We start from the raw sequence: 21,333 nt of genomic DNA on the forward strand, positions 1-21,333 counted from the left end.
TGTCTGAACGTCCAGGATCTCAGTTTTCTTAAAGTCGCAACCTTAAACTACTCAGAAACGGCTTTCCAAATGCTTTAGAAGAAACATAGAAGACTGACGGCAGAAAAAGACCTCATGGTCCATCTAGTCTGCCCTTATACTATTTCCTGTATTTTATCTTACAATGGATATATGTTTATCCCAGGCATGTTTAAATTCAGTTACTGTGGATTTACCAACCAGGTCTGCTGGAAGTTTGTTCCAAGGATCTACTACTCTTTCAGTAAAATAATATTTTCTCACGTTGCTTTTGATCTTTCCCCCAACTAACTTCAGATTGTGTCCCCTTGTTCTTGTGTTCACTTTCCTATCAAAAACACTTCCCTCCTGAACCTTATTTAACCCTTTGACATATTTAAATGTTTCTATCATGTCCCCCTTTTCCCTTCTGTCCTCCAGATTATATAGATTGAGTTCATGAAGTCTTTCCTGATACGTTTTATGCTTAAGACCTTCCACCATTCTTGTAGGGTTTTGCCTCCCAAGGACAATTCTATCTATCTGTCCATCACCCTGGGGGGGGGAGTCATTGCCCCCCTCACAGAGGGTCCGCAATTTGGGCGTCCTCCTCAATTCACAGCTCACGTTAGAGAAACATCTTTCAGCTGTGGCGAGGGGTGCGTTTGCCCAGGTTCGCCTGGTGCACCAGTTGTGACCCTATTTGGACCGGGAGTCACTGCTCACAGTCACTCATGCCCTCATCACCTCGAGGCTCGACTACTGCAATGCTCTCTACATGGCGCTACCTTTGAAAAGTGTTCAGAAACTTCAGATCGTGCAGAATGCAGCTGCGAGAGCAATCATGGGCTTCCCCAAATATGCCCATGTTACACCAACACTCCACAGTCTGCATTGGTTGCCGATCAGTTTCTGGTCACAATTCAAAGTGTTGGTTATGACCTACAAAGCCCTTCATGGCACCAGACCAGATTATCTCAGGGACCGCCTTCTGCTGCACGAATCCCAGGGACCAGTTAGGTCCCACAGAGTGGGCCTTCTCCGGGTCCCGTCAACTAAACAATGTCGTTTGGTGGGACCCAGGGGAAGAGCCTTCTCGGTGGCGGCCCCGGCCTTTTGGAACCAACTCCCCCCAGAGATTAGAATTGCCCCCACCCTCCTCGCCTTTCGTAAACTTCTTAAAACCCACCTCTGACGTCAGGCATGGGGGAACTGAGATATTCTTTCCCCCTAGGCCTTTACAATTTACGCCTGGTATGTCTGCATGTATGTTTGGTTTTTATAATAAGGTTTTTTTTAAGTTATTTTAGTATTGGATTGGATTGTTACATGCTGTTTTTATCATTGTTGTATGCCGCCCCGAGTCTACGGAGAGGGGTGGCATACAAATCCAATGAATGAATGAACGAACGAACGAACGAACGAACGAACGAACGAATAAATAAATAAATAAATAAATAAATGGAAGAAGGTGTCTATTTCTTCGTTGCATTTCCAACAAGTCGGGTTCAGATTGGGGTGAATTTTTGCTAACCTGGAGGGAGCCAAATGCCATCTATAGAATATCTTATATAGGCGACTTTTTTCGCTGGCCCTAAAAATGGTGAAAGTCTGCAACCTTTAGATGGCACTGTGAACCAGGAAGATAAAAGGGGCCCTTTTAATCTCTCCTCCGCCTTCAAGCATTTCGAAGGACCCACAAAGAGCGACTCGCCTTTTGCTCGAATTGAACTGCCCGCCTCCCCGGACAGCGCTGTGTCATCCCGCTTCTTGTCGAGGGGAGACGTCTGGGAAAGAGAAGGCTTTCGACTTGATGCTAACCTTTTAGCGAAAAGGTGTAGCCCTTGAGTTGGCAGCCCACAAGATTCCGGACGATCAGGTTTGTGGGAAGTCAGGGTGGGCCAAACTCAACTATCTATGTGTGGGGTGTGTGCTTGTGTGTGTGTGTGTTTTCAAGGTGGCGTGGATTGCAAATTAAAAGGAACTGCCTTTGTTTCCTTCTGGCTTTTCTCGTGGGAGAAACGAAGCTTCGGAGCTTCAAAAAAAATCTTTGCCGACTGGTTTGCAAGCTGTAGAATCGCTGCCCAGGTTGTGTTGCGGTTTAAAAATTTATAGTTTATTTATTTATTTATTTTGTCCAATACACAATGAGGGTTTTAGTGGGTATATATATATATACACACATAGTAAAATACATGATGAAAGTTATAGAGGAGATACTCATAGTAAAATATATCTAAGAAATAATAGAAAAGAAGATATAGTAATAGAACATATCAATGAAAGAATAGAAGAAGAGATATAGGAATAGAAGAAAGGTATAGGAGATATAGGAGAGCGATAGGACAGGGGACGGAAGGCACTCTAGTGCACTTGTACTCGCCCCTTACTGACCTCTTAGGAATCTGGATAGGTCAACCGTAGATAATCTAAGGGGGTTTGGGGATGACACTATGGAGTCCGGTAATGAGTTCCACGCTTCGACAACTCGGTTACTGAAGTCATATTTTTTACAGTCAAGTTTGGAGCGGTTAATATTAAGTTTTTAATCTGTTGTGTGCTCTTGTGTTGTTGTGGATGAAGCTGAAGTAGTCGCCGACAGGCAGGACGTTGCAGCATATGATCTTGTGGGCAATACTTAGATCTTGTTTAAGGCGTCTTAGTTCTAAACTTTCTAGGCCCTGGATTGAAAGTCTAGTCTCGTAGGGTATTCTGTTTCGAGTGGAGGAGTGAAGGGCTCTTCTGGTGAAGTATCTTTGGACATTTTCAAGGGTGTTGATGTCTGAGATGCGATATGGGTTCCAAACAGCTGAGCTGTCTTCGAGGATGGGTCTGGCAAAAGTTTTGTAAGCTCTGGTAAGTTTCTGTGAGCTCTCTACTTAAGGAGAAAGTCTCCAAAGTAGCAGAGAATGGGAGGGAGTGACAAGGAGTGTCCTTTGTCATCTCCAGGACTGATGTAGATATGAGAAAAGTGCAAATGCCCCTCTCCCTAAAGGAGGTTGTAGTTGACTGTAATAATGTAGTAGTGACAAATGGTTTCCTTTTCTGCATGCTGCAGAACAAAACACCAGAAAATTAACACAGTAACACTTTAACCAAATTAACATGCTTTGGTTAAAATTGAATGGAACTTAACATTCATCTGAACAAAACACTTTCTGAGACGGATCATAGCAATACTGTTTATATAGGGACATGTTTTATATTTTATTTTTTTATGTTATGTTATATTAAATAGACTATTTACGGGACCGTCTCCTGCCGTATGCATCCCAGAAACCAATAACATCACACAGGGTTGGCCCCTTCCGTGCCCCGCTGACTAAGCAATGCAGATTGGTGGGGTCGCAAGGCAGGGCCTTCTCTGTGGCCGCTCCAACTCTATGGAACCAACTCCTCCCCGATGTCCGTTCCTCTCCCACACTGTTGGCCTTAAGAAAGGCTACAAAGACCTGGCTTTGACGGCAGACCTGGGGGCCATGAATTGTACATCTTTCATGGTCAAATCGTATTGTATTGAATGGTATGTTGTGTTGATTGGACTGCTGAATTGTGAATTTTTACTGGGGTTATTGTTTTAATTTATATTGGACTTCTTTTTATTGTTAACTGTATTTTTATTTTTATTATTATTATTTATTAGATTTGTATGCAGCCCCTCTCCGTAGACTCGGGGCGGCTCACAACAGTGATAAAAACAATACATGGTAACAAATCTAATAATTAAAGTCTAAAATAACAGTTTTACATTACAAGGTCTAAAAAAAACCCACAATAATGTAGATAAAATACATACACACAATCATATCATGCACAAAATTACATAGGCAAGGGGGGGATGTCTCAGTTCCCCCAAGCCTGACGACAGAGGTGGGTTTTAAGGAGTTTATGAAAGGCAAGGAGGGTGGGAGCAGTCGTAATCTCTGGGGGGAGTTGATTCCAGAGGGTCGGAGCCGCCACAGAGAAGGCTCTTCCCCTGGGTCCTGCCAAACGACATTGTTTAGTCGACGGGACCTGGAGAAGACCAACTCTGTGGGATCTAACCGGCCGCTGGGATTCGTGCGGCAGAAGGCGGTCTCGCAGACATCCTGGTCTGGTGCCATGAAGGGCTTTATAGGTCATAACCAACACTTTGAATTGTGACTGGAATCTGATCGGCAACCAATGCAGACTGCGGAGTGTTGGTGTAACATGGGCATACTTATATGCCCATTTATATTTTGTTGTAAGCTGCCCTGAGTCCTTGAGGATATAGATAGATACTAACCTATTCTGGAAGGATTTTCAATCTGGGGTCTGTCATTGTGGACCTTGATTGCTGTGTGCAAAGAATAGGAGTGGCGTTTTACAGCAGGAATTGGAGATACCTGGAGCACTGCCAGGACTAGCTCAGTGCCACACAGCAAATGAATACCTCTGAGTACCATTGATCCCTAATGCCATTATTTTTCTCATCCAAAGAAAGATAGGGTTTTTTTACTTTTTCTTTTTTCAGTAGGAAAAGCAAGTAGGATGCTTGGCTGCATAGCTAGAGGTATAACAAGCAGGAAGAGGGAGATTATGATCCCGCTGTATAGAGCGCTGGTGAGACCACATTTGGAATACTGTGTTCAGTTCTGGAGACCTCACCTACAAAAAGATATTGACAAAATTGAACGGGTCCAAAGACGGGTTACAAGAATGGTGGAAGGTCTTAAGCATAAAACGTATCAGGAAAGACTTCGTGAACTCAATCTGTATAGTCTGGAGGACAGAAGGAAAAGGGGGGACATGATCGAAACATTTAAATATGTTAAAGGGTTAAATAAGGTTCAGGAGGGAAGTGTTTTTAATAGGAAAGTGAACACAAGAACAAGGGGACACAATCTGAAGTTAGTTGGGGGAAAGATCAAAAGCAACGTGAGGAAATATTATTTGACTGAAAGAGTAGTAGATCCTTGGAACAAACTTCCAGCAGACGTGGTTGGTAAATCCACAGTAACTGAGTTTAAACATGCCTGGGATAAACATAGATCCATCCTAAGATAAAATACAGGAAATAGTATAAGGGCAGACTAGATGGACCATGGGGTCTTTTTCTGCCGTCAGTCTTCTATGTTTCTATGTTTTTGAGAATGACGAAGACTTGTCTTGGAAGGATTTGGCAACTTGACAGAAGAGGTCTTCCAGTAAGGATGAGTAGGCTAGTAAAAGTGATGACCGCCTTCTAAAACGCAACATTTTCCATTGTGTTTTCCTTTTGTCCTTTCCTCCATAACAACGGAATACATGGTTTCCTGTCCTCCATCACCACCCTCCCCTTGACTTGTTGGCTTTCTCCAAAGCAATTCTATTTCTGTTCTTCTGATTAAATGGGCAGGAGACGTAGGGTGGTGTTATGTTTTGGCTGAATTTGAAAATTAAGGGAGACTAGGATAGATCTATTTCGGCCTTATTTTGGCCTCATCAGCTAGCCATACCCTCACTGGGACTTGAACCTGCAACCTTTGCCTTGTAAGGCAGAGAATTAACCTCTAGGCTACAGTATCCAGTCCTCTAATAATAATTCCTTTGATAAGGGATTTGTAGTTGAAAGAAGCAAGCGCTGTTGACTGGCATCCATAAATGGTGGTGTTTCTCGATCTTTAATGCTGCGCAGAACCAGATGTTTTTCACAAGTGGTTTTCTCACCCCTATGAAATCAGCTTGGTTAATTAAAGGGGGGAGGGAAGCCCAGTCTTCCTTTTCTGAAACGCCAATTCTCCGTACTGAAGGAGCGGGTCCAGCAGTCACATGGGTTGCTCATGTCCAATCCGGTGGAACTGAGCCTAGTATTAAAAAAGCTTGCCGGATCCGCCCCTTCCCCAGAATTCGCTCAGTTCGCATATCCTGCGGTTGTATTGTGATAGCTCGTTCAACATTCTAACACCTTCCCTTCGATCTTTCCTTCAAAAAGTAGTAAGATTTATTGTCTTTATTTAATTACTTGCACTAATTGCGCCAGCCGTTTAAAAGAAAAAAAGTAAAAAAGCGGCTCGGCTTTTTTCCTTGGGAGAAGTTGCGGTTTCGTTTTCCCCCGGCGGTTTTGCCGGTTACGATTCCTGCGGCCGCTTGTGGATTCTTCTAATCCTTTGGCCTGGAGGTCCTGGTGCAAGTATTTATCCATTGAATTATTGCTTATTTATTGTATACTAAAATATTTAAGGGCTTATAAAATACCTCCTGCGGAGTGAGACGCCTTCTAGTCTCCTGGACTTAGTCGATCGCTTTTCCCTTAAAGAAATTCTACGGAGCGATCTTTTCGGCGCGAAGGCCTTCGCGCCCTTTTTTAAAAATCTAGGCCTCTCGTGTTGGCCTTCTGCCAGCCGCGTAGGCCTCAGTCCACCGCGTGGATCCGGGAGCGGGCCTTGGGGGTCCCAGGCTAAATTCTCCACCGGCTAAGCCTCCAACCAGAGTGCCTTGGTTTACTTAATTACAAAGTTTAGGGAGGCTGGCCCCGCTGGATTTGGGGGCACGAACTCTGGGTTTGCCCAGATTGTCCTCACGTTTCAGCAGCTTCGAGGCCTCGAAGCAGGATCCATTCCTCTTGGGAAGTCCTTGAAATCTTCTCCTTATAATTCAGTTATTGGCTCAGCCTTGTCTTCTGTTAATTGTCAGACTATGGCTACTTTTCCCAAGAGAGGCACAACTAAAGGTCCCAGAGAGGCCAGGCCTACAGGCGATGAGATTACTAGTATCCCCCAGGCCTCTTCCTCCTCTTCTCCAGGGGCCCGCCCCTCGACCAAGGTCACCAGGGCCGAGAAGAGAAGGGACCTAGCCCTACAAAAAATCCATGACAAATCAGCAAAACGTTTGAAAGTGCAGGCCCAAGTAATCAGTAGTCAAGACCCACCAGAGGCCTCTAGTCTGCCTCCTTCTGGGGTCCCTGTGTTATCTCTGGATGAGCCAAACCTAGACAGACCCCAACCTAACCTATGGGGCATAGGTCCAGAGGAACCAGATATTATTGAAGATTCCCCCCAGCCAGGATCCTCCCAGGCCTTTAGGGATTCTTCTGCCATTTCTGCTGATATTTCCAGTTTACCTCCTGAGTTCCAATCTATTTTTGCTGTGTTGTCCAAAGCCATTGATGCTAAACTCTCCTCCATCAATGAGCTTCCTTTACCTCTCCCTCCTTCTCGTTCCTCCCGCCCCTTGGGTTCTTCCCCAGCGGTCAGAGCTCCTATTCAGGATGATTCAGAATCCTCCCAGGATGAATATGAGGATGTAGAGGAGGATGAAGACCCTTTTCAGGGCTTATCAGAGGATGAGGAATCCCAAATAAAAGTCCCTCCTCCAATTACTATTTTTCCTTCTCAACTATTCAAATCTCTCCTCCTCAAAGCTAGAATTTCTACGGGATTAGCGGCCCAGGAGAAACAAGCCTCCACTTCCACTGATCCCCCGGAGGAGAATTTACCTTACTTCACAGAGGAACAGGAGGATAATGAGGTAATTCCTATGCCTAAATTGTTTAAAGATGCCTTACTCAAACAGTGGGATTTTCCAGCCTCTGGCCTTAATCCCTCCACCAAGGACAGAAAGTTGTATAAACTTTCCTCTTCCTATGAAGAGCTTCTATCCTTTCCCAAACCAGATGAACCTGTCAAGATTCTTCACTCGGCAGCGGCTGTGCCAGGCGAGGCGGAGGAAGTCCTCCGCCCAGAGGACAAGCGCATCGAGCAAATGCTCAAAAGAGGATTCACCGCTGATTCCTGGGCCATTAAAAGTTCGGCAGCGGCCTCCTTCTTCTCCAGAGCCATGCTGCTGTGGCTTCGCCAACTTCAACAGCACATTCCTCCCGATGACTTGAGAGGTCAACAAGACTTCAACAAGGTCTTTGCAGCTGCCCAGTACGTGGCTGATGCCACCTTGCAATCTACTAGATTTTCTGCTAAGTCAATTGCAGCCTCTACAACGGCAAGAAGACTCCTATGGATTCGCCCTTGGCAAGCGGGAGTTCGCCAAAAGTGGCAGTTATCCCAGGGCCCCTTAAAGCGCGACCTTCTCTTCGGTGATCTTCTCGATCCTCTCCTCACGGAGACCACGGACAAGAAGAAGGTTTTGGGTCCAACCACCAAAAAGGTTACCAAAACGCAGTCCTTTCGTCGCCCAGGGCGCCAGCAAGATCAAGCGGCTTCCTATCAGAGATCTCCAGGTCAGTATTCCCCCCGCTTTCGTTCCCAAGGTAGGAACTCCAGGGGTAGAGGGTTTCGTTTCCAAAGGGGAGCTTCCTCTAACAGGGATTCAAAAAAACCTAGATGGTAATCTTACCTCCATTCCCATAGGGGGTCGCCTAGCTCATTTCGCCTCAAATTGGCGTCTCACCTCCAAGGACCCTTGGGTCATTGACACTGTTCAAACAGGCCTTCTTTTAGAATTTATTTCTCCTCCCCCAAAACGTTTTATTTCCTGCCCTTCTCCCAGGTCATCCTCAGATTGTAACCGTATGGAGGAGGCCATTTCTCATCTTTTGTCCATCAGGGCCATTCAACCGGTCCCTTCTAGTCAGAAGGGCCTAGGTTTTTACTCCATCCTATTTATGGTTCCAAAGTCCTCCGGAGGTTGGAGAGCCATTTTGGATTTAAAGAAACTAAACCTATTCATCAAATATAGGAAGTTTAAGATGCACTCCTTGTCTTCTATTTTGGCCGCCATTCACTCGGGAGATTTCATGGTCTCCCTAGACCTCACTGAAGCTTACCTTCACATTCCTATAGCCAAATGCCACAGAAAATATTTACGTTTTTCCTTTCAAGGCAGGCATTTCCAGTATAGGGCGATGCCATTTGGCCTTTCCTCGGCCCCTCGGGTCTTTACAAAGCTCTTGGGGTCCCTGGCGGCCTATATCCGGGCGTCTCCCATCCACATTTTATGTTATCTTGATGATATTTTAATTCATGGGAACTCCCTAGAGAGAGTGAAAACAGACCTTTCTGTCACCATGTCAGTCCTTCAGGACCATGGATTTTCCATCAACTTTGATAAAAGTCACCTCCAACCATCCACTTCCATTTCTCACCTGGGATCCATTATTGATTCAAAATCCTCCCAGGTTTTTCTCTCTCCCGAGAGAAAACTCAGTATAGTGGAGTTAATTTCTAACATTTTATCTAATCCTTCAGTATCCATAGTTACTCTATCTTCCCTTTTGGGGAAGATGGTGTCATGCATAGGCATCATTCCCTGGGCTCGCCTTCATGCTAGGGAACTCCAGTGGCTACTGTTGCCTTTTCAGAGATCGGGGCACAGCAACTCAAATCGACGCATTGTCATCCCACTGAGTGTTCGCAGATCCTTCAAGTGGTGGAAGTCTCCGGCCATGGACAGAGGATCCCCGTTCAGGTGCCCGGATCAATTTGTCATCACCACAGATGCCAGTCTATCGGGATGGGGCGCCCACGCCCAGGGGATGATAGCCCAGGGCACGTGGTCCCCGGAGGAAGCTTCCAGGCCAATCAATTGGCTAGAATTAAGAGCCGTTTCCCTGGCTCTGAAGCATTTCTCTCCTCGCATTCCCAACCGGCACGTTCTCATTCTCACCGACAACATTGCCACAAAAAGCCATATCTGCAGACAGGGGGGCACGAGATCCAAGGCTCTCATGAGGGAGGCCCTCAAGTTGGGCCTTTGGGCGGAAAAACATCTCCAGTCGCTCCTAGCCGATCACATCTCGGGGAGCCTCAACGTCCAGGCGGATTGGCTATCCCGAGCAACGATAGACCCAGGAGAGTGGAACCTCCATCAAGACCTGTTCCATCAAATCACCCTCAGATTCGGCCTACCAGTCCTGGATCTCTTCGCGACCAATGCGAACGCCCAACTCCCTCGCTTCTATGCCAGATTTCCATCCCCGGGAGCGGAAGCAATCAATGCCCTCCGGAGTCCATGGCCTCCAGGCCTACTCTACGCATTTCCTCCAATTCCAATCCTCCCGGACGTGATTCACAAGGTCCTCACCGAGAGGGCCCGAGTAATCTTAATCGCCCCTCATTGGCCCCGCCGGCCCTGGTTCGCGGATCTCCAACAGCTGTCCGTCCAGGACCCTTGGCGACTCCCCGTTTCGGGGGATATGCTGCGGCAGGGGGCCTCTTTCCATCCAGACCCGGAGTGGTTCCACCTCACCGCCTGGCTGTTATCAGGAGAGATTTAGAACTGCGTGGTCATGACCCCGATTCAGTGGAGGTCATCCTAAAGGCCAGGAGGGGCTCGACCAATCGAATCTACGACCACACGTGGTCCAAGTTTCACCAGTGGTGTCTACAGGAAGGTCTCTCCCCTCTGTGCATCCCCATACACAGAATTATTTCCTTCCTTATGCAAGGCTTCCATAAAGGACTCTCCACCAGCACCCTCCGGCGTCATCTGGCAGCCATTTCATCTGTCCTAGGGGGTCCCCGCAGACAGCCTCTCCGATCCTTCCCTGAAGTTCAGGAATTCCTCAAGGGCATAGCCAACCTCAGACCTTCCAAGGTCCACAGGTATCCATCCTGGGATTTGCCACGGGTTCTCCATTCCCTCACGCAGGCACCATACGAACCCCTAAAATCGGCATCCCTCAGGTACCTATCCTTTAAGGTAGCCTTCCTGGTGGCTATTACCTCTGCCCGGCGCATTTCGGAGCTGGCTGCCCTCTCAATCAGGCAGGACCTTTGTCAATTTCATCAGGACAAGGTAGTCTTGCGACTGGACCCTACCTTCTTACCCAAGGTCAGTTCCATGTTCCACAGATCTCAGGATATTGTCCTACCTTCCTTCTGCCTCCAACGAGACCATCCCTTGGCAATTAGATGGCACACCCTCGATCTCACCAGAGCGCTGAGAATATATATCCAACGCACAGGACCCTTTCGGAGGTCAGAAGCACTTTTTGTAGCCTATCATCCCAGAGTCATGGGGGCCAAAGTGTCTTCAACAGTAATAGGCCGTTGGATCAGAGGGACTATATCTAAGGCCTATGAGTCGGCCTCCCTCTCAGTTCCAAGGAACATCACTGCGCATTCCACCAGGAGCGCAGCCACCTCGGCCGCTTGGGCGACTCAAGCCCCGTTGGAGGAGGTCTGCAAAGCAGCCACTTGGGCCTCGCCAAATTCCTTCATCAGGCACTACAAAATTGATTCTTACGCTTCAGCGGACGCTGCCTTCGGCAGAAGGGTACTCCAATCCGTTATCTCACACGATAGCAAGCTAATCCCTCCCTAGGGACCATCTATTGGGTATGTCCCATGTGACTGCTGGACCCGCTCCTTCAGTACGGAGAATAGGCGTTGATTGCTTACCTGAACGCCTCTTCTCGTACGGTGAGCGGGTACAGCAGTCACTTCCCGCCCTTGTATGTGTCTTCTTTACCTTTCTATATCTTTCTTCCTCTAACAATGAGAGTTGAACACTACAGAGCTTCACAACTGAGCCTAGTCTATGGATTCGCGAATTCTGGGGAAGGGGCGGATCCGGCAAGCTTTTTTAATACTAGGCTCAGTTCCACCGGATTGGACATGAGCAACCCATGTGACTGCTGTACCCGCTCACCGTACGAGAAGAGGCGTTCAGGTAAGCAATCAACGCCTATTTCCCCTCTTTTGCAACCCAACCTGTTGGCTCAAAGTTAGCTGAATAAAATTCTCTTGGTCTTTTCCACATCTGGATCTCATCCAGATGCACGCAGGGTCATTAAATCTGGTCAGATATCTGGAAATTACACTCATATATACTGTAGTTGAAAAAACCCACAGAATGTTCAATATTTGCATTAAAAATATTAATAGTAAAAAAACCAACAACTGCAGTACCAAGAGGAAAAAAAATGAAGGAATGTAAATAGTGGTTATACAGAGAAGGAGGAGGAAGAAAGGAAGGAAAGAGAAGGAAGGAAGGAAGAGACAAAAAGAAAGAAAAAGAAAGAAAGAAAGAGAAGGATGGAAGGAAGGAAAGAAAGAAAGAAAGAAAGAGAAGGATGGAAGGAAGGAAAGAAGAAAGAAAGAAAGAAAGAGAAGGATGGAAGGAAGGAAAGAAAGAAAGAGAAGGATGTAAGGAAGGAAGGAAAGAAGAAAGAAAGAAGGAAAGAAAGAAAGAAACAGCTCAGATACATTAGGGTAACTAAAGTCTAAACATGGCAAGAAAAGGGGGAAAAAACTAATTAGCAGGAAAAACCAATCCACATATGAACTATTGATTGTACTGTATATCATTCATTCAGTCCATATGCTTATTAAATACAAGCTATGCTGAGAAATGTGACTTCATCTTTCCACTTTTACAACTTTTTTAAAAATAGATTTCACACTTATATCCTGGATAGCAGGACTTTGGGGGGGGGGGGGTCCTTAACAACGATGCAGGAAGCAGGGAAAAAATGGTTGATTTGTGACCTGGACGTACACATAGAACTACGTCTTCGGTGAAAGGCGGTGGAAAAAAAGAGAACCACCGTTCCTGGGAGATCTTATCCCATTTTCCCTTGCGCTGGCTTCCTGCACGGCTGTGTGGCTTTTGACTCACCCTGGGAGCAGCAGGAACTCCGGTGATGTCAGGGAAGAAGACGGGGAGGAGACAAACTCTGCCGCTGGCCGGCCAGAACTTCTTTTCTGCTGCCGTTCATTCGCGGGGACTGTGCAGAGTAGCTGTGGCACCGGCATACAGGACGCAGCGCTACCGGCCCTTTAAGGGACAGACCCTTCCTCTCCGGCTCAGCAGGATGGACTAAGCCATCAGGATGAGAGGGAAGTACAAAGGTAATGGTGGCTCCTTTAAAAATATAGGACTCCCCCCCCCCCCATCCCTAAATCCAAAGTGGGATGAACTTTAGCAAAGCAAAAACTGCGTTCTTTCAAGAGCGGAATCCTGCAATTTGTGGGTTCTTGTTTCAGGGTCCTCTCTGCTACGGAGAGGGAAAAATGTGTTCATGCTGAAGTTGTTATTATTATTATTATTATTATTATTATTATTATTATTATTATTTATTAGATTTGTATGCCGCCCCTCTCCGAGGACTTGAGGCAACTAGTTCAGCGGCAACCTACATAAAGTCTTTTGCTATTTTAGATTTTACAGAATGGGGCTGGTGGGTTGTTTGTTTGTTTATTTGTTGATTTGATTTGATTTGATTTGATTTGATTTGATTTGTATGCCGACCTTCTCCGTAGATTCAGGGCGGCTAACAACAGTAATAAACAGCATGTAACAAATCTAATGTTTAAAATAATTTAAAGACCCTTATTAAAACCAAACATACACACAAACATACCATGCATAAATTGTATAGGCCTAGGGGGGAAAGGGTAGTTCAGTTCCCCCAAGCCTGACGACAGAGGTGGGTTTTAAGGAGCTTACGAAAGGCAAGGAGGGTGGGGGCAATTCTGATCTCTGGGGGGAGCTGGTTCCAGAGGGTCGGGGCCGCCACAGAGAAGGCTTTTCTCCTGGGTCCCACCAGACGACATTGTTTAGTTGACGGGACCCGAAGAAGGCCAACTCTGTGGGACCTAACCGGTCGCTGGGATTCGTGCGGCAGAAGGCGGACCCGGATGTTGCTTAATGTTCTGTGGGCATTTGTACAGATTGGCGGTGGGTTTAAACATTATTTTATGACCGCACGCCTGCTTGCTTCATGTGTGCGCACACCTGGTTCACACCTGTGCCTGCCTTCTACGCATGCAGTAATGGTTGCATAGGGGAAACGCCATCCCAAGAGCGAAAATGGCGCTGCGCACGCATTTCCAGTTGACTGGCTGGGCGGGTACGCGCAACAGCGCACGTTTTGGCTTCTGCACATACACCAAAACCCAAATCTTGCACGAGGATGCACGCAAGAGTGAGATTTCGGCGATTCATGCATGCGCGGAAGTAAAAATCTTGGTGAAAATCACTGAAATCTTGCTCGTGCGCGTGTCCTCACCGAAGATTTGGCTTCTGGCGCCAGCAAAGAAATGCCCCGCCTGCACGCATCCATCTGGCCTTCCGCACATGCACTTTGCTCATCCGTGCATCTTCCACACATGCGCCCGGCCTCAAAACCATGCCTAAATGGGCCGACCAGTGATTTCCGCTACCGGTTTGGCCGAACCCGCTATATACCGTCCCCGATATAGATGGTTCTACTCCAAGAGATTGATAGACCTTTAGTGTTAAGTTGTCGGACTGTTTTGGGATGGCTGAAATCAGCAGAGATGAAAAAATAAGCAAGGTTCACACAGGAGATGCCCCTTTGCTGATCAGCCTTCCATTTTTTTTATTGTTCTAGAGATATTTCTTGGTGTTTAAATTTTATTTTGGCTGAAGACGTTAATTCGGATGAGTAACGAAACATCTCCGATTAACACACAACATTCCTTCCGATTGCTCTGATTTTTAACCTGTTTTGAGATACTTTGGGCCTGGATGATTGAGTCTTTGTTGACGTATCACAATATATTTTGAGGATAAAACAAGCTGGTGTTGCAAGCGATAGTACATTCCAACTACTCTGACTCTCTACCTAACTATATATTTTTTTTAATTTGACTGAAGAAGTTAACTTGGATGAGTAATGAAACATCTCAGATTAACAAACTTCGGTCGGTTTGCTATGATTTCAACCTTTTTTTTGTTTGTTTAGGATTTAAATGTTTTAATGCTGCAGTAAGATGCCCAGAGTTGTTAACATTACAAGAAGGGCAACAAATAAATTAAATAAATGTTGGCAGTTTAAAATGTGGCCTTTCATGGCATGCTGATACATTAAATTTATATTGTGCTTTAATGCGTTTTTCTGCAGATGCATGTTACCATTGTAAATACAGTATATGAATCTACTGTATAAATTGCCCGGTGGTTAAAAGAAGGGAGTAAGTAAGAGTTGTTGAGAATTGAGTGGCATTCAGTTTGAATTTATTATTATTATTATTATTGTTGTTGTTGTTGTTGCTGCTGTTATTGTTATTATTGTTATTATTATTATTATTGTTGTTGTTGTTATCATTATTATTTTGAGTTCATAAAATGAGAGATGGTGAGATTTTGATCCTGAGGTTATTATAGAGGCATTGGTTATAGGATATTACATTGTTGTTATTGTTGATGTTATTGTAATAATAATAATAATAACAAAAACTATTATTATTATTATTATTATTATTATTATTATTATTATTAATTAGATTTCTATGCCACCCTTCTCAGACAACTCAGGGCAGCGTACAACAGTCTTTGGAGAGGGACGGCATACAAATCTAATTAATAATAATAATAATAATAATAACAACAACAACAACAAATACAGTACAATACACGTTGCCCTTAATTGGGCCATAGCGGGATACATTTGTCTCTTTTGGGGTTGTCATGCAGATTTTTTCAGTGTTGATTCTGCCCCTCCCCAACCTGTGTGTGTTCCAAGCCCAAATTACAAGGCCACCTGGCAAAACCCCTTGGCACCAAAGCGTCTCCCGTAATGGACTCGTTGATCTCCGAGATGCCACAAGAACTGCTGTGTTTTTCAAGACAGGGTCTGTTTGGTGCCAGCTCTGGTGTGCCTTTTCCTTGGCCCTTGGCAGGATTCCCTAGATAATGTTTAGTTGGGCTGCTTTGAAGTGTCGTGGGAGTTCTGGTGATACTAGTACGGCCCCATTCCAGTTGGGCAGGACCAGATCAGGTTGCCAAAAAGTGCTCGTGCCACTAGCTGAGACTGATGAACAGTAGAAAGCCAAGGGTGGGTGGTTCTCAACCTGGGGGTTGGGACCCCTTTGGGTGTTGAATGACCGTTTCACATGGGTCGCCTAAAACCACAGGAAAAGACAAATTTCCCATAGTGTTAGGAACAAAAGCTTCTATTCTGGCGCTTTGGAACATATTTTTACAATCCAACCAATCAGCTTCAAGCTCTGTTGGGAGAATTGGTGCTCGTCTTATGGTTGGGGGTCACCACAACATGAGGAACTGTATTAAGGGGTCGTGGCATTAGAAAGCGTGAGAACCACCGACTTGCCTTCACTACCTGCTCGCATTGCGGTGTTTCGAGTGCCTGCGTCCGACCCCTCGTGCAATTTCGTTTCCGTGCATGCTCAGTAGCAGCAGCATAACTTCGAGGCTTGACTACTGTAACGCTCTCTACATGGGGCTACCTTTGAAAAGTGTTTGGAAGCTTCAGATCGTGCAGAATGCAGCTGCGAGAGCAATCATGGGCTTCCCCAAATATGCCCATGTTACACCAACACTCCGCAGTCTGCATTGGTTGCCGATCAGTTTCCGGTCACAATTCAAAGTGTTGGTTATGACCTATAAAGCCCTTCATGGCACCGGACAAGATTATCTCAGGGACTGCCTTCTGCTGCACGAATCCCAGCGACCAGTTAGGTCCCACAGAGTGGGTCTTCTCCGGGTCCCGTCAACTAAACAATGCCGCTTGGCGGGACCCAGGGGAAGAGCCTTCTCTGTGGCGGCCCCGGCCCTCTGGAACCAACTCCCCCCCAGATATTAGAATTGCCCCCACCCTCCTCGCCTTTCGTAAGCTACTTAAAACCCACCTCTGCCGCCAGGCATGGGGAAACTGAGATACTCTTTCCCCCTAGGCCGTTACAATTTTATGCATGGTATGTCTGTATGTATGTTTGGTTTTTATAATAATGGGTTTTAAATTGTTTTTAGTATTGGATTATTGTTATACGCTGTCTTATTATTGCTGTTAGCCGCCCCGAGTCTCCGGAGAGAGGCGACATACAAATCCAATAAATAAATAAATAAAATAAATAAATAAATTCAGCCCGAACACACAGCCGAGGAACCGATCAGCTGTGCTTCGGGGGAAGAAATAAAGATCAATATTGACGCAGGTTGCAGGTGGGCTCTTTTTCAAGCAGTGGAAGAGGAGAAGCCATCCAAACATGGAAAAATTCACCAAAAATTCCCCCCCAAAGGATGGTGGCACCCACGGTCCAGCACTGACCAACAATGATGCCATTGTCACGACACCAATGGATCACTAACAGTTCGGGCGATCTGGTCCGAAGTGGGAGGAACCCACCGCTGAGTTGAAGTCCACCATCACCATCAAGAAGGATATAATGGAACTGGAAAAGGTGCAAAAAAGGGCAACAAGAATGATCAAGGAAATGGAGCACCTCCCTTATGAAACCAGGTTGCAATGCCTTGGTCACTTCAGCCTTAAGGGGCGACTATATCGAAGTGTATAAAATCATGCATGGGATGGAAAAGGTGGATAGAGAAAAATTCTTTTCTCTATCACACAATACTAGGACAAGGGGGCACTCCCTAAAGCTCATAGGTAAGGAAATGAGGACAAATAAAGGGAAATATTTCTTCACCCAGAGGGTCCTTGGTTTACGGAATTCACTTCTAGAAGAGGTTGTGACAGCTGTCAGCCTGGATAGGTTCAAGGCAGGATTAGACAGATTCGCGGATGCCAAGTGTATTGGTGGTTATTGAAACGGATGTCCGAGTGCCGCATCTATGTTGGTTGAGGCAGGCAAGATTCCCTTGGGTACCATTTGTTGGGGGTCAAGGGAAAGGGAGGGTTTTGCCTTCTCTTTCTGCTCAAGATCCCCATGGACAATTGGTGGGCCACTGTGTGACACAGAATGCTGGACTCGAAGGGCTTTGTCCTGATTAAGCATGGCTCTTCTTATGTTGTTAATAATAATAATAATAATAATAATAATAATAATTATTATTATTATTATTTATTAGATTTGTATGCCGCCCCTCTCCGAAGACTCGGGGCGGCTCACAACAACAATAATAACAATGTTACAATGGAAACAAATCTAATATTAAAAGAAAAGATATATAAAACTCCAGCAATTAAAACCATACAACACATACATACCATGCATAAAATGTAAAAGCCTGGGGGAGGTGTCTCAGTTCCCCCATGCCTGGCGATACAGGTGGGTCTTAAGTAACTTGCGAAAGACAAGGAGGGTGGGGGCAGTTCTAATCTCTGGGGGGAGTTGATTCCAGAGGGCTGGGGCCGCCACACAGAAGGCTCTTCCCCTGGGGCCCACCAAACAACATTGTTTAGTCGACGGGACCTGGAGAAGGCCAACTCTGTGGGACCTTATCAGTCGCTGGGATTTGTGCGGTAGAAGGCGGTTCCGGAGGTATTCTGGTCCAATGCCATGTCTTATGTCTTAAAGTTGCTACGGTTGGACACATCTGGTTTAGACGCTTCCAAGAATCATCTAGTCATAGGAGCTAAAAACTTGCCCTTCTTCTATTTGCAAACAAATGCATGACTTTTAGCGCTGTGTCTATTGTGGACAGTGTCCAACTCTGCAGTCATGGAAAAGAATCACATAAACTCACAACCCTGGAATTAGCTAGTTAGAAAAAACAGCAACAAGAACAACAACCCAACAAGAGTCATGCAGGACTGATGCACCAATGGATGCCTCATTCTTCATACTTCTTCGAACCACCATAAAGCCACAGTCACTTATTTGGCAATAGCACTTAGACTTCTATACTGCTTTACAGAACTCTCCAAGCAGTTTACAAAGTCAGCATCCTGCCCCCAACAATTTTGGGTCGTCATTTTACCCACTTCGGAAGGATAGAAGGATGAGTCAACCGTGAGCCTGGTGCGATTCGAAGTGCCAAATTGCAGGCAGCTGACAGTCAGCAGAAGTAACCTGCAGTACCGCACTCTAACCACTAAGCCACCATGGCTCTTACAGTTTATGCAGTGTTTATTCTCTTTCAAAAACATTGTAATTTCGAATGGTCACTAAATGAATGGCTATAAGTCAAGGACTGTCTCTAATTTATTTATTTATTTTATTATTTATTAATTACATTTGTATGCCGCCCCTCTCCGTAGACTCGGGGTGGCTGACAACAGTAAAAAGACAATATGAAAAAATCTAATATTAAAAGTAATTAAAAAAAACCCAATTTAAGAAACCAAACATACCATGCATAAATTTTATAAGCCTAGGAGGAAGGGAATATCTCAGTTCCCCCATGCCTGACGACAGAGGTGGGTTTTAAGGAGCTTACGAAAGGCAAAGAGGGTCGGGGCAACTCTGATATCTGGGGGGAGTTGGTTCCAGAGGGTCGGGGCCGCCACAGAGAAGGTTCTTCCCCTGGGTCCCACCAAACGACATTGTTTAGTTGACGGGACCCGGAGAAGGCCAACTCTGTGGGACCTAACTGGTCGCTGGGATTCGTGCGGCAGAAGACAGTCCCTGAGATATTCTGGTCCGATGCCATGAAGGGCTTTATAGGTCATAACCAACATAACCAATACATTGGGGAGGGAAGAGGAACCCTATCTTCCTTTAAAAACCACATGTAAGTAGATTTTTTACCCTATCTATCCTATTGAGTCCTATTGAGGAATATTAAAGGCAACCCTATAACTGAAATTGAACATGAATCTATCTTCCTGGAAAAAAAACTTCACTATGACACAAGACAGCTCATCTGTCTGGAATCCGCACCGGACATAAACACTCTAGAAAATGTCCAGAGATACTTTACTAGAAGAGCCCGCCACTCACAACAGAATACCTTACGCAAATAGACTTACAATCCTAGGTTTAGAAAGCTTAGAATTACGTCGCCTTAAACACGACCTAAGCATAGCCTATAAAATCATCTGCTAAAAGGTCCTTCCTGTCAACCACTACTTCAGCTTCAACCACAACAACACACGAGCACACAACAGATACCAATGTAAAGGAAACCGCTCTAAACTTGACTGCGGGAAATACGACTTTAGTAACCGAGTAGTTGATGCATGGAACTCACTACCTGACTCTGTAGTATCATCTCCTAACCCCCAAAACCTTACCCTTAGGCTATCCTCTGTTGACCTCTCCAGATTCCTAAGGGGTCAGTAAGGGGCGTGCATAAGTGAACCAGAATGTCTTCCGTCCCCTGTCCTAATGTTTCTCTTTTCCTAGTATCATTTATATAAATGTTAGATTATGATGATGATGATGATGATGATGATTATTATTATTATTATTATTATTATTATTATTAATTAGATTTGTATGCCGCCCCTCTCCGAAGACTCGGAGCAGCTCACAACAGCAAAGCACAGTACAGATCCAATGATTAAAAACAGTTAAAACCCTTAATATAAAAACAGTCATACACCCCAAACCAACCATACATAAAATAGAACGGCCAGGGGGAATAAATTTCCCCATGCCTGGCGGCAAAGGTGGGTTTTTAAGAGTTTGTGAAAGGCAAGGAGGGTGGGGGCAGTTCTGATCTCCGGGGGGGAGTTGATTCCAGAGGGTTGGGGCCGCCACAGAGAAGGCTCTGCCCCTGGGTCCCGCCAAACAACATTGTTTCGTCGACGGGACCCGGAGAAGGCCAATTCTGTGGGACCCAATCGTTCGCTGGGATTCATGCAGCAGAAGACGGTCCCGAAGGTATTCTGGTCCGATGCCAAGAAGGGCTTTATAGCAGTGTTTCCCAACCTTGGCAACTTGAAGATATCTGGACTTCAACTCCCAGAATTCTGGGAGTTGAAGTCCAAATATCTTCAAGTTGCCAAGGTTGGGAAACACTGCTTTATAGGTCATAACCAACACTTTGCATACCACCAAAACATACGTGACAAAACAAATAAATAAATAAAGACCAAGGCTCTGCTTGCTCATAACCTAAGCCAGGATTTGTTTGTTCAACAAGCCATCGTCGCAGCCCATTCTGCTGATGAAGAAAGCAATCGTCACTTGTTTATACATACCCTGCCTTGTTTTTCTTCCCCTTCCTCTGCCAGGGACTTGGGCGGGAGCATAAAAAAGCCAAAACAACCCAGGGACATGACAGGATGCTGAGTTCAAATACAACGCGCTTTAGATAAAACAAGTCTGGATTGAGAAAAGAAACCCAGGGTTCCAATTCTGGTTCGTAGCTTAAAATAAACCACCCAGCCTTGAGATGGGCGTGCATAACACCTTCAAACAAAAGCAAATTTCCTTTTATAAATTAGCCCTGTGCATCAGGGGTAGGTTCTGGTATTCTTCACCGCCCGTTCGCTTCTTGATGCGCTATGGAGGTGCAGGCGTGTTTTTGCACACAGTGGTAAAAGAAAACAGCTTCTGTGCATGTGCAGAAGCAAAAAAAGAGTTTCTGTGTGTGCGTAGAAGCAGGAAACAAGATGGCGGCTCCTAAAGAGCCAGTTTGGGGGTGTGGCAGGCCTGGGCCGCTGTCGATTGCAGAGACCCAGGCCGCCAAGTTACTCCTGGTTCCATAGAAATGGTCCGAACTGGGAGGAACTCACCTCTGCTTCAACTCCCAGAATTCCCCAGCCATCATGGGAATTGAAGTCCACAGGTCTTAAAGTTGCCAAGGTTGGATACTCCTGAT

At 45.6% G+C, this 21,333-nt stretch overlaps 1 protein-coding gene across 4 annotated transcripts in view; it reads left to right on the plus strand.

Moving 5' to 3' along the window:
* Positions 1-21,333, plus strand: part of RIPOR1 (RHO family interacting cell polarization regulator 1) — a 157,296-nt gene that overhangs the window by 71,090 nt on the left and 64,873 nt on the right. Inside the window, exon 1 of one of the 4 annotated variants that reach the window (XM_070760326.1) lies at positions 1,857-1,876. The exons of 2 other annotated variants lie outside the window; for them this stretch is intronic. Coding sequence is in view for 1 of the 2 variants with exons in the window: in XM_070760322.1 (XP_070616423.1) it covers positions 12,728-12,746 (19 nt within the window). In the remaining variant the exon portion in view is untranslated. Of the gene's footprint in view, positions 1-1,856; positions 1,877-12,554; positions 12,747-21,333 lie in introns of those variants that run through there. One more of the 4 variants, XM_070760322.1, reaches the window with a different exon arrangement.

This window comes from Erythrolamprus reginae, chromosome 9 (genome assembly GCF_031021105.1).
Source record: "Erythrolamprus reginae isolate rEryReg1 chromosome 9, rEryReg1.hap1, whole genome shotgun sequence".
Taxonomy (NCBI): Eukaryota; Metazoa; Chordata; class Lepidosauria; order Squamata; family Dipsadidae; genus Erythrolamprus; species Erythrolamprus reginae.